We start from the raw sequence: 13,580 nt of genomic DNA on the forward strand, positions 1-13,580 counted from the left end.
ATATTTATATATAGACGGTGCACCCACATATATTATGTAAACACAAACTTTTATTTTGGATGAGATTAATCGCGATTAATCGTTTCACAGCACTAATATACATCTGACCTGACCTGAAATATAACCTGGACACGCACTTATCATGCTTTGTGAATTTCATCCTCATATATACATCCAAATATTCACATCATATATTCACATCCAAATATTAAAAATATTTAAGAACACATTAGAAGGTAAAAAAAAAAAGGACTAGGCCTATAGGCTTCTTATATATGCCTATACTGGTGTTCTTTGGTGTAATTAACAAATGAACAGTGCTTGTTTTACAATCTGATAACACAAACTTTAGTCTTTCAAGATGTTTCCTTGAATCAGATTTGCCTTCTCTTCTCTTGTTCTTTGCCACTTTCTCTTTTCTTCCTCCTCCATCACCAGCTTAGCTTGCAGGCTGCTTTTCTTTTCAAGTCTCTTTCCTTCTTTCTTCTGTCTTTCCATTCATCTGGTCTTCCTGTTGTTCAGCTCTGTGTGGGCTGCTCAAGAGGGGTGATCTCTGGCATGCTGTGACTCCGTCCCTTGCGTGCGCGCAGGGCTGTTGCCACTTGTTCGGCTGCCTCCTCTTCCTCCTCATCAGACCATGTGTTTTCCTCTTGCAGGTTGTTGCGGGAGCCGCCGAAGCTTCCCCTACCGTGGTTTAGGGTGCGGAACTTGGACCGGAAAGTGACAAAGGAAAGGCTCTTGCTGCGCTGTTTTTCCCAACGGTTCATCCGATCCTGGATTTCTGCATCTCCCTGAAGCTCATCCAGGCAGTTTTGTAGGACGCCCCGAAACAGTTTGGGGACCTCGGTCACCTCCGGCTCAAACTCTGACACTAGTTTCCGGAACCTTTGCAACAAAATATCAAAATCTTTTGAGAGGTAGGCTATACATGACTGACCTCTATCACTACCTGGTTATTATGGGTAACTAAAATTAAAACAATAAAAACTTTTATTTTTAGCTACTTTAAATAAAGTGTATAAAAAAACCTTCAGCTAGTTAAAAAGAAAACACTTCTCGGTTTCATTTAACTTGATTTACTAAAATAACGGTAACACTTTACAATTAGGTTTGATTTTTTAACATTAGTTAACTATATTAAAGTATATTAAAGAAAAAAATTTTTTTGCTGATAATTTACTCACCCCCATGTCATCCAAGATGTCCATGTCTTTCTTTCTTCAGTCAAAAAGAAATTAAGGTTTTTGATGAAAACATTCCAGGATTTTTCTACATATAATGGACTTCAATGGGAACCAAACGGTTCAAGGTCCAAAAGACAGTTTCAGTGCATCACAGAACAGAGCAAGGCGACCATTTGAGTTTATAAAACTTAAACTTTGTTATTTTTTTTTTTAATGAGCGATCGTTTCGCTTGATAAGATCCTTATTCATCGTCTGGAATCGTTTAAATCCCTCTGAACAGTTTGCACTGAAACTGTCTTTTGGACCTTGAACCATTTGGTTCCCAGTAAAGTCCATTATATAGAGAAAAATCCTGGAATGTTTTAATCAAAAACCTAATTTAATTTATTTTCGACTGAAGAAAGAATGACATGGATGACATATTATCAGCAAAAGTTATTAAAAAAAAAAGTGAACTACTCCTTTAACATGAACTAACAATGAACAATACTTCTAAAGCATTTATTAATCTTTGTCAATGGTAAATGCAACATTTACTAATACTAAGTTTGTTTTTGTTAACATTTGTTAATGCACTGTGATTGTACTTGATTAAACTAATGTTAACAAAGGTTAAAAATGCTTTGAATATAAAAACGAATTCAAACTATTAATAAAACCTATACGAGTATCCCAGTAACCCATGAGATACTAGCTGACAGTAACTACCTGACAATGACCGGCCCACACTGTTGAGGTGGGATCTGGGCACAAAGCTCCTGCAGTTCCAGGACCTCTCCCGGCGTGAGCTCGTAGGGGGCCCGAGGCTGAGGGTCGGCCAGCCAGCTGTAATCTGCAGAGGAAGAGTTTCGCCGTCTGCGCACCTCCGCTGCCTTCTCCAGCCGGATCCGCTCGGTCCGTTTCACCATGGCACCCAGCTCCAGCATCAAAGTGTTGGTCACCAGCTCTTCTGGAGTGCGCTGTCCGGGAACCTTCGGCTCCAGGGAGAACACTGCTGACCAGGGGAACATCTGTGAGAGCAAAAACCCATTAGAGGTTTGAGTTATATGAAGTTCAGGTTGTAACATTGTCGGCCTGTCTGTCACACACCCTGCCCGAACAAAACACAAATTTCTATTCGGATTTAATTAGGCAAATGCTTAAGAGTCTATGATTGGATCATCTATTGACAATGCAAGAGTCCAGCACTCTGTAAAGTCTCCTCCAGCACATCCCAAAGACTTTCAATGGATTTAAGGTCTGGACTCAGAGGAGCCAATTCATGTGTGAAAATGATTTTGATTTATTTTTGGATTGTACTTATTTATTTAAAGATATATCTGACTATTAGATCACAGGTCCAAATTTAAGTGCAAAGTAAGGTACTGGAGCTTGGTTTAATCAATTTTTTTGCCGTTTAATGCTTTGTGTCCTACTCAACTTTAGTTCAATATGCAGACTTTTAATACCTCTAAATAACACTGGCAACACCCTGATATAGTCTTTGCAGGAATTTGGATAATTGTCTGGTTGACTATCCAATTAATAATAGTTTAGATATTCAAACATGTGCACAATTGTGCAAATTGAATCAGTACTGGCTACCTCTCTCATCAAGTTCAAGGCATTAACGCTTACAAATCTATCACAGATCTAACCTTTTTCCGTAATCCTCCCTTGTCTGGTTTATGCAACTCTGAGAAATGCCTGCACTTTGTATTTTAAGCACTTCTTGAATTGTTTTTGCCTCTTCACGATGACTCGCTTTAATTTAGTCCTAATTTGTAAGTTGCTTTGGATAAAAGCGTCTGCTAAATGACTAAATGTCAAATGTATTTGCTCTGGAGTACAGTATACTGCCTGTATGGGATGCATATTAGTATTATTAATTGAAATTATGGTGAAAAATAAAGCACCATATACATTTAAAAACAAGTTAGAGGAAAAGGGTATTACCTTTCAGATGATGTGAGTTTTCAAATGTTGACAATATATTCCTGATTTAATGTCAAATGTCTCCAAATTGGACTCGAAGTGCAATAAATGTGGAACCGTTTTCGTTTCCAGTCTGAGCACTCCGGTTGAGACAGCTCCTTTGCGATGATTTAGACAATGTAAATGTGTATGTAATCCCATATAAATATGTGAGCTGGTATTTAGCCCTCTGATTAGTGCGCTGAACACACACCTTGCATACAGTGTGACCTCCTGCTCATCCTGAGCTGCCAGCACATGTGTGCACTGAATGCATTCTGTATATATATATATATATATGGATGGATACAGTATTTATATGTATTATTATAACTAATGCATATGCAAATAATACTGTAGCATTGCATCATTTATATATATTTATACTGCATAGATATTTATATGGATTATTATAACTAATGCATATACAAATAACATTGTAGCATTGCATCTATTGAATATTATAAAAAGGAATTTCTAATGGATTAATTTGTGATACAAAATGTAACTTTTACGTTTCAAGCAAAGTAAAGCAAAGAAATTTAGCAGCTTGTTTCATTGTAATCATTTGTAAAAGGCAGAGCTGTATAAAGTGTCCATTAGCTCTATTGTTAAGGTGGTAACATCAGTTACTCAAAGGTACTTAAGAAGTTATGTAACCCGCTTTCAATGCACACGCTGTCTTAATCATTGCGTATCTGTACCAAGCAGGACCGAAAGATGGAGAGATAACAGATCTGTACATGCTGTGTGGGTTTCCAGTCTGTTCAGCACTTCGGAGATTTAATATTCATATGTGTGATCATGGATTACACTGCACTCCTACACTCTTCTCAGAAACAAGGGCCACGGCAATAAGGATAATCTGATTACCGTACATGCTGTTTATGCTGGTGGATTAGACCAGTGAAAGTGACCAATCAGGCTATAATGCATGACTGATAGTCAAGGTGCATCCCGCTTCTGTACCTAATTTCTGAAGGCTTTAATGTTTTTAAAGCACTGATTTACTTCACCCAAAAACCTCATGTTTTCAAGTTGTTCCAAACCTGTATGAGTGTCTTTCTTCTGTTGAACAAAAAAAGAAGATATATTTAAAGAATGTTGGCAACCAAACAGTTGACGGCACCCATTGTCTTCCATAGAAGGAAAACATAATAAGAAGTCAATGGGTGCCTTCAACTGTTGGATTACCGGCATTTACCAAATATATATTATAAAGTATCGTCTTTTGTGTTCAACAGAAGAAAGAAACTCATAGGTTTGGAACTGAAATTTGTGTGCTGCCCATTATGAATCAGTCTATTTGGTTGTCGAGTATAAAATGAAATCACTGAATATAAGCTAGACTCAAAAAGATTCAAATAGGAAAATATACACTCTTAAAAATAAAGGTTCCAGAAGTGTTTTTTTCACAGCGATGCCACATAGGAGAATATTTTTTTCAACTATAAAGAGCCATCTGTCCAATGGAAAAGTTCCATGGCTGTTAAATGTCCTTCATGGAAACATATGCCAATAAATAACCTTTATTTAAGATTAAATGCTGGCTACAGGTCACTATTGTGTCTACAAACACACTAAACCCATCAGTGTTTTACTCATTTTGAAAAACTTTCCCAGGCCGTAGGCTACTGATTGAGCATAACAAACATATTGAATTCATTATAGAAATTTCCATTACGTTTTCAGCTCTTAACATCACACTTTTGTATGTAGAGTCTATGTATTTATATATTTGCCCCAATACCTGGTTAATTTCTGACACTAGCACTAGCTAGTGTCCAATGTTTTTCTTCCTCTTTACAAATAATGTAAAACAGTTTGGGATAAAATGCTAAAATATTTTTGTGTACTCAATTTAAGCAACTTAACATTTTAATTCATAATATTTAATTTGATGTATATAATTTTTCAGTGTTAAATCAATTTATTTGAAAAAACAAAACAAAACGTGACCTGTGGGTGCCACTGCACTTCTGGTTACCTCTTAAAGCTCCGCCTCTTTGTACACGTCACGGACCCCCACGCCTCGCGTCAAATCATGTTCGGCACAGGCAGTTCTGAGGGGCGCAAGAAACAGCGACCGCGTGCGCTCAGTTTTGACTGTTGAAAATAACGACAATCTGTTAACGTTAAACGGTCAAACGCTTAAGATACTATAGATATACATATCGGTTTTATTGTATTAACTGACACGTAAACGGCATTCAAGACAACAGGATCACAGCGTTTGAGAGATCAACATATCAGAAGTCCTGGTAAGTAATGCCACATTGTTTGATTTCACTTAACGTTAAGCATTTCGTTTTACCTGACAGGTTTATAGTCAGCATTTGTTTTACCCACTAAATAAACTAGTTTTTTACTAGCTCTTCCAGCAGTCTACAGATTCTATTTTATTCAAACCCCGCCAGCGAATTTATAAATCTTACTAAAGCGAAGGCTCTTCTCATGAATATTAATTAGTAGCCTTTGTCGCTTCCTCCATTCACGAAGTGTAATTGATATTCATGACCCAAAACTCACCATAGTAGGATTCATAAATCTGCTGAGGTTTGTATATGTAATTATACAGCGAATACTGGTAAGACTGGTTGTTGAACGTGCAACGTGTATATTCATCTCGTTACTGATGGTCATTATCCCAGCCTGGCGTCATCTGTATTTGAAATGGGGTCTTTTATAATTTTTAATGGAAATTCAGGAACAAATCGGATGTTTAGTTTCACAATTCTTATAGATTCACAGGCCGGATTTTCATCATTCCTTTCTTTCAGCAATCCAGTTCATACTGTTGGAGACTGCGAAGAGAAACCAAATACAGGAGGTTGAGTGATAATATAAATAGACACTTTCACTTATGTGTGTGTCTGTGGGACTATTCACTTCAGGATTTAAACCTTTGCATTGCAAGTTCTCTTAAAAGGATAGTTTACCCTTAGTTCACCAAATATATAATAATAATAATAATCTGTCTTTATTGACTCATCCTCATGTCGTCCCAAACCCATATAACTTTCTTTTGCAGAACACTCTTTTTGTCATAATGAAAGTGAATGTGATCTTAAAAACAGAACAACTATCATTAAAGGGATAGTTTATAAAAAAAAATTAAATCCTGTCATTTACTCAAGCTTAAGTCAAGTTGTTCTAAACCTGTATGAATTTCTTTCTTATGCAGAACGAACACACACACACACAATATTTTTTTCCATACCATGGTAGTCAATGGAGTCCATCAAATGTTTGGTTACCCAAATTCTTCAAAATATCTTCTTTTTTGTTCAGCAGAAGAAAGTCATACAACTTTATGACAACTTGAGGGTGAGTAAATGACAGAAATGTAATTTTTGGGTGAACCATACCTTAAAGCTTGTTTATCTCACAATTTTTACTTTTTTCTCAAAATTGCAAGATAAAAACTCATAGTTTTGAGAAATAAAGTCGCTATTGCAAGGGGGAAAAAGTCAGAATTGTGAGTTATGATGTCCAATTCTGAGAGGGGAAAAATCTGAATTGCAAGATGTAAATGAAAAAGTTAGAATTGTGGGATTAAAAAAATCACAATTACTTTTTAAAATATTTTATTCAGTGGCTGAAACCAGCTTTCATATTAATCCTTCTGATGACTTATGAAAATTGTGTATAAAATCACAATAATGCATTTGCAATTTTCACATATATACCCGTGCTAGAGTAGTGTCTATGTCAAATCTGTGTTCTTTTGAGTAAAACAATAGACCCAGCTCACAAAAGGGTAGTCTGAATGATTCATTTATGAATCGGACCGATCTTGTTTTTGTTTTAGTTCAACTGACAGTCCCCATTCTTTGTAGTTGCATGAATAAAAACAAAGTTTTTTCAAATAAAAACAAAGTGTCAAAAAAAAGTACAAATTGTTAATATTTTTTTTTTGTCTTGCAAAGAAAACAAGCCATCATTCAGGTTTGGAAAGACACGATATAAGGAAATGATGACAAAATCTTCTGTTTTTGGTTTAAGTTGGTGTTTTGGAAGCAGAAGTCCCTTAAGAATGTTTCCATGAACACTCTGACAAACACACACACCCACACGATCGCTGTGATTTTCCTTTATATAAAGATGCAGATAAGGTTCATTTTTGTCATTAGTGAATGCGATAAGTATGTGAACTGATTTTTCTGGTCTGAAACGAGTACAGACAGCTGAGAGTATCTCCCCTAAGGCAGCACACAGGATCCTCATGAACAACAACTCAAGCCAGACCGCTCTATATCTCTTCCGTTTCAGCGCTGGAAGATGATCGGCCAAGCTCTCTAAAAACCTCAGTCTGTAAGCATCTTCAGCGATGAGCTGGGCCGGAGACGACTGGACCGTGGGTCTGACGGGTCACGTCCTGCAGAAGGTTAAGCAGCTTCAGGCTCAGAATGAGAAGCTGAACAAGGAAAAACAGCAGAGGCAACTGCAGCTGGACAACTCAGAAGCAGCTCTGCACAAACAGAAGCAGAAGGTGAGCTTCGAGAGAAATGTAAAACCCTCTAAAGTCTGACATATGAAATAATAATTTGATTTATTGAATTATTAAAAAGGAAGTTTGCATATGTGGTTTTTGTTGAGCATCATAATTGATGCATCAGTTTTTTTTATGGCTCTAATAGTATGACATGGAGCTCAAGACTTGAGAAGGAATAAACACCTCAGTTTTATTAAAGGGGTCATTAACATGGCTTTTTAAATTTTATCATATCGTTGTCTGAGGTCAACTTATGACGTCCGCTTGGTTTTTGCATTCAAAAACGTCAAAAATGCATAAGTAATGGGCTATATGCACGCATAAGTTCCGCATTTGACGTAAGGATGCTCGTCCATTTCCGGTTGTGTAGATTAAAGCGGAGGAAAACCGGAGAAAACGGGATTATGGCAGAGTCTTCAATATTTACTGTTCTCCCGTCTTTGAAACGAAACGTACATACGTTTAGATGTAATTTTATATATAGTTATGTTTATTTAATATAATTTTAAAAAGAAGCATAAACACAACGAGGGGTGTCTGTTTTATCTGTTTTTGTGACTAACGTTTCATTAGTATAACCATGGAGTATAAAATTCAATATAAATTCTCGGTATTGCATTGGACTCTATGATCGGCGGAAGTTATCGAGCATCCTTAATCCTTCACCGGAAATAACGCCGTGCATAGAGCCCATAGGCTATTCTCTACCCTAGTTTTGAGCCTAGCTGAAAAACACTTGGTTTTTATGGGCATCTTATACTGAAGATTTAGAAATAGACTTACTAAATATACTAAAATTCGATCAATACAGAGAAGATTAGCATGGCCCCTGCAAAAGGATGACACACAAATCCGTGAAGCGCTCCATATTTTTACGAGATGTTCCATCTCAAGGGGTTATCCTCTAATAAAATGAAAATGAAGTGAAGTAAATGCGCACTGCTGTGAGTGGATAACAGTTTTGCATATTATAATGAGTTTCGACTCACTCATCGGTGTACGTGGGGGAAATTGTTTTGAAAACGTCCAATATTTTAAATTGGCATCCGGAACGATTCACCCATACATGTTGGACCCAGAGTCTGTGTGTCGCACCATTCCTGTCAGATCCAATATAGACAGCACAGCACCGTTCTTTAATCTTAATCTTAAAAAGACGCGTGCATACACCACAATATTTTGGTGAATATTTTACTATTATCCTAAAAGGTTTTTTACCTGCTAAAAAGTATGAACTGTCAATCAGACGACAGTAGGCTTGTAGTAGATCGGATACAACAGTCTTCATAGGCTTAAAGGGTTAGTTCACCCAAAAATGAAAATTAAGTCATTAATTACTCACCCCCATGCTGTACCAACCCCGTAAGACCTTCGTTCGTCTTCGGAACACAAATGAAGATATTTTTGATTAAATTTGAGAGCTGTATAACTACCACATTGGCTCCTAAAGGACTGCCTCTTGACGGCCCAGAAAGTCAATGAAGAAAATGTTTAAATATCCCAAGTGACTACCGTGGCTCAACTATATGTTTATCAAGCGACGCGAATACTTTTTGTGCGAAAAAACAAACAAAAATAACGAGTTTATTCGACTATTTCTTTTCTTCCTTGTAGGCCAGAACGAGACTTCCTTATAGATTTCCACGACGCATGCGCGAGAATTGCGATCTAAGCTGGTGTAAGCAGATCGCAAATCTCGCGCATGCGTCGTGGAAATCTAAGGAATTCTCGTTCTGGCCTACAAGGAAGAAAAGAAATAGTCGAATAAACTCGTTATTTTTGTTTGTTTTTTCGCACAAAAAGTATTCGCGTCGCTTGATAAACATATAGTTGAGCCACGGTAGTCACTTGGGATATTTAAACATTTTCTTCATTGACTTTCTGGGCTGTCAAGAGGCAGTCCCTTAGGCAGCCAATGTGGTAGTTATACAGCTCTCAAATTTAATCAAAAATATCTTCATTTGTGTTCCGAAGACGAACGAAGGTCTTACGGGGTTGGTACAGCATGGGGGTGAGTAATTAATGACTTAATTTTCGTTTTTGGGTGAACTAACCCTTTAACAGAGGCACTCAAGCAATGCAGAAATAACTGCCTGAAAGGACACCAAGTGGAAAGTTGGCTGCGACTTTCAGCATAGCTGCAGCACAAACAGTGCTGGATGTGTAATTTAGCGTGTTCTCTCCGTCAGTATGAGGAGGTGCGTGGAGAGCTGGCTGTGCTTCAGAGAGAGCTGGGAGGAGAGCGGGAGGCAGTGCAAGCGGAGGTGCGCACCAGAGACCGCCTGTCCCATGACCTGCAGGTCAAAACAGCTCAAGTGCACTCGCTAGAGGGACAACTCCAGTCTGCCAAAAAGCAGACACAAAACCTCACACTGGAGATCAAGCGGTGAGACACGCACACATTAACCTTCCTGTGCATTTGCATACCAAACTGAATAAGGTCAAGACATTTCAATTGCTAGTCAATGTTACGTTATATTTCTTACAATGTTCTGCCTATACTTTAGATTCTTGCGTCACTACTGTATTCAGAATAAAGGAATGATCCAATTTAGAGTTATGCAAATGTTTTTGAACTCCTAAAGAGAGATCTGAAAATCGGAGAAGTCGCTGTTACTATGGAAATGGGAATATCGCACACTTTTAAAAAAAAAAGTTTTGTAGTTTACAAAAAAACAATCAAATTCATAACCAAATTGTGTTCATGTTATTGTTAATTAAAACGATTAAAATCTGTTTTATTTAGTCCGTAGCTTTTCTTGGGGTTAAAAATGATCCAAAATACATATTTGAGAAAATACATAACCAGCCATTGTTCAAAATTATCAGCTTGCTTTAGCTCGATTCAAAGCGGTAAGCTTGTAATAATGTTTTTAATTCCAGTGGTACTGGTGGATTTCTGCGGGAAATTCGAGCTTGTCTTTGCGTCATTACGTACGCATAAAGAAGAGTCTCGGCTAGTATAAGCTATATTGAGTGTGAGGATGTTGGAGGTGGTGATTTATAGCCTTTTCTCACAGCACCTGATCTAATTAAACTTATCAAGATCCAGAAAGGTTCAAACGACAATCACCAGTGACAACAGATTCACCCGCTGTGAAATGCAAAAAACTTCCTTCGGACTTCGGAGTGGCTACAGAAAAAAAGAGAACGCAACTGGACCCACAACATGGATCCATATCCGAAGGACATTTCATGTAGTCATGCAATGCTGACGTTGTTAACGTTAACAGTTTGAGAGCAAAGTATAATTTGCACGGTTTTGTGTGATATGATAAGCGATTGTTAGATTGAATCACCACGATTTTCTGCAGTGTCAGAACCAGAACAAAAGTGGATGTTTCTTACTTATTCAGATGACATTTTCCTGTTAAAATTATGTTGTTCATACTTCCCAAAAAAAAATCTGTGATTTGAATGCCACTATCGACACAGGTACGGTGACTGACAGCCTCACACTCTCCTCAAACATTGTGTTCATCGATACCCTCGACTGTGCCGTGTCGACGAAACTGCGGACTGCAGCTTTAATTGAAATGAAGCTGAAAAAAATAAAATAGAATAAAAAAATAAAATAAATGAAAATTAGAAATGTTGCCGTTGTTTAAAAGTTTACGTAATAAATAAATTTAATTTAAATATATATAATTTTTGACAGGAACTGTGAACAAAAGGCTGTGAACAAAAGAAATACAGTGCGTCTAATAGATTGTGCTGTTGTTTAACAACATACCGGTTGTTTAGCTGACGATGTCTTTCCAGGGGGAAAAAAGCTTACAGTTGAGACAAACTCCATAAAACAAGTTGTGAAAAGGATGTGATTAGGAATGTTATAAAGTGTGTACCATTGTAAAGGCTGTAAGTTTATCCCTCCCAGCCTCGTTTTCGTCTGCGTTAAATTCAATATGCCGTCTAACCTGACTAAGGTCTATAACACTGGTTTGACACTCGTGATGAGGACTGTATCATGAGGTAACTGATAAGGTTGTTATTAACAGTAAAGGTGGAGTAGCGATTTCTGGACACCTAGAAGCACTAAAAAGAATTGAAATTCACCTTTGAGTAATGTGTTTGCCCCATTACTTGGTTGCCTATAATGACCTATAACAAGCTATTTTTCTTTCTCTGCATGTAGGCTTGAGGCGGAGCTGGAAAAGCTACAGAAGGGAAATAGCTCTGGGGATTCAACGTTGTTTTCCACACCTTGTTGGAACCTGAGCTCTCCCTGGGACAACAACGGTACCATCCCTCACGCTCTGTCCCTTTGTTTTATTCACTGTCTGTTCACAAAGTGTCCCTCTTTAAAGATTGCAAAATGTATCCACTCATAAAGTAGGCAAAAGGGTGTTTTACTTGTCTGAATGTCCTTAAGAAGGACGAATTGCGTAGTAAAAATGTGATTACATTTTGACTTTGTACCCAGGCTCTGTGTGCATGTTTGTCCATGTGGGATGCATCTAGAACAAGCTCATCATCGTTATTCTTTTGCTGTTATTATAACCTGTTTAACTCTGCAGGTGGTTTCAGGGCAGAGAGTGAAGGCAAAACACAGCATGTCAGAGTAAGTCTCCAATGCACAATCCTACTTAATAAGAAATATTTTGTTTTTGAATGTACTTCCTGACTCATTTGTTTGTGCTCTGTCTATTGTAGCAGCAGCTGCAGTTCGGAGACGTCCCCAAGCCCTCAGTGGGCGGGGCTTCCACCCCGTTTCCACAGCAACCACATAAATCCCCACCCCTTCGGCGCAACGTTCGCCAATCAGAACCCTCCACCCCCACCTCTGTGTTTCCATGGGAACGTGGTGATTTGTGGTCCACTCCCAAAGGACGACCAGCTTCCTCGGTTTCAACCAGTGACGTCATAATCAAGAGCACTGACTCTGGTATGGAGGAGGCCTTGAGGAACGAGATAGATGGTGAGCTTCTCATGCCATTGGGCTTTTCATCTCATTTTAAATAGGGATGTCCCGATACCACTTTTTCACTTCCGATACCGATACCGATGCCGCACCTTTGGCTTTTGCCGATACCGATATTAGTCCGATATTTTTTTTTTTCCGTGGTCCGACGTGCCGTATACGGCCCACAGGGTGGTTTATAGGTTTAACTTTGTGAAAGACAAAACAAAACAAACACAAAAGTAAACATAATACATATCTTTGGAAAGCTGAGAAACTCGTGATTCGAACGACATAAACCATTTTAAGATACAATCAACACAGCGGGCACAATCTGTCTCTTTGTCAGACCACCAACAGCCAAAACAAACCAACACAAACTGGAAGAAACTCACCAATTAGCCATCTGTTAGTCCACATTCCAACAAAAAATGGTTTGGTTTCACTGTAAAGCGTCCATACAATCCAATTTGAAGAAGTTTTTAGTCCAAAACAATTGTATATATGAATAAACATCCATGGAATGTAAATAGTAGCATTTCGCGTTAGCCGACAGCGCTATCACAACTTCGACGCACTAATGCTACGTTCACACCGGACGCGAATAGGGCGTCAGGCGCGAATGATTTCAATGTTAAGTCAATGCAAGAAAAATTCCTGCGGCGCTAATGAGGCGTGGAGCGCGGCGCGGAAGACGCGAATACGCCTCATTCGCGCGTCAAGTTGGCGCGAATTGAGCGTTGTGCATTCACGCGTTTGACGCGAATTCGCGTCTGCCGCCCGAGTTGAAAAATCTGAACTTTGGCGTGAATTCGCGCCGCGTTAACCAATCAGGAGCCTAGCTGCTTGCTCACGTGGTGAAGTGTCTGGATGCTTCAATAAATTATTTTGTTAATATGACTAAATGCATGGTGGGATTATGCACAACAAAGCAAATGTTTCATCACTTAAAACATTATTTCTATATGGAGACATGTTCATTTTGTATTGAATGTTATTCATTCCATATCTAGAAATAGTATTATGTTGTAAATTCAATCAACATAT

The 13,580-nt window shown here is 38.2% G+C and overlaps 2 protein-coding genes and 1 non-coding gene across 6 annotated transcripts in view; 2 read left to right on the plus strand and 1 right to left on the minus strand.

Annotated features, from left to right (window-relative positions):
- LOC120460666 (protein RD3) lies at positions 1-5,247 on the minus strand. Of its 2 annotated transcripts, XM_089135044.1 has the most exons (3): positions 5,126-5,247; positions 1,894-2,195; positions 1-885 (listed from the first exon to the last, which is right to left on the minus strand). In XM_089135044.1, the coding sequence occupies exons 2-3, from the start codon at positions 2,193-2,195 to the stop codon at positions 519-521; spliced, it is 669 nt and encodes a 222-aa protein (XP_088991170.1). In that variant the 5' UTR covers positions 5,126-5,247; the 3' UTR covers positions 1-518. The 2 variants fall into 2 exon arrangements, with proteins under 2 accessions (XP_088991170.1, XP_039504492.2); XM_039648558.2 differs by lacking the exon at positions 5,126-5,247 and having other exon boundaries at positions 1,894-2,645.
- The window catches only part of LOC120460814 (uncharacterized), a 26,629-nt gene continuing 18,216 nt past the window's right edge, over positions 5,168-13,580 (plus strand). For all 3 annotated transcript variants that reach the window (XM_039648778.2, XM_039648779.2, XM_039648780.2), the window contains exons 1-6: positions 5,168-5,399; positions 7,411-7,630; positions 9,823-10,019; positions 11,769-11,872; positions 12,151-12,194; positions 12,287-12,551. In XM_039648778.2, the coding sequence (XP_039504712.2) occupies positions 7,469-7,630; positions 9,823-10,019; positions 11,769-11,872; positions 12,151-12,194; positions 12,287-12,551 (772 nt within the window). In that variant the 5' untranslated portion in view covers positions 5,168-5,399; positions 7,411-7,468. The remainder of the gene's footprint in view (positions 5,400-7,410; positions 7,631-9,822; positions 10,020-11,768; positions 11,873-12,150; positions 12,195-12,286; positions 12,552-13,580) is intronic.
- LOC120461182 (U6 spliceosomal RNA) lies at positions 8,401-8,507 on the plus strand. Its single transcript, XR_005618100.2, has one exon. It is a non-coding gene; the product is annotated as a U6 spliceosomal RNA (small nuclear RNA).

Source organism: Pimephales promelas, chromosome 9, assembly GCF_988280905.1.
Source record: "Pimephales promelas chromosome 9, fPimPro1.hap1.1, whole genome shotgun sequence".
Classification (NCBI taxonomy): domain Eukaryota; kingdom Metazoa; phylum Chordata; class Actinopteri; order Cypriniformes; family Leuciscidae; genus Pimephales; species Pimephales promelas.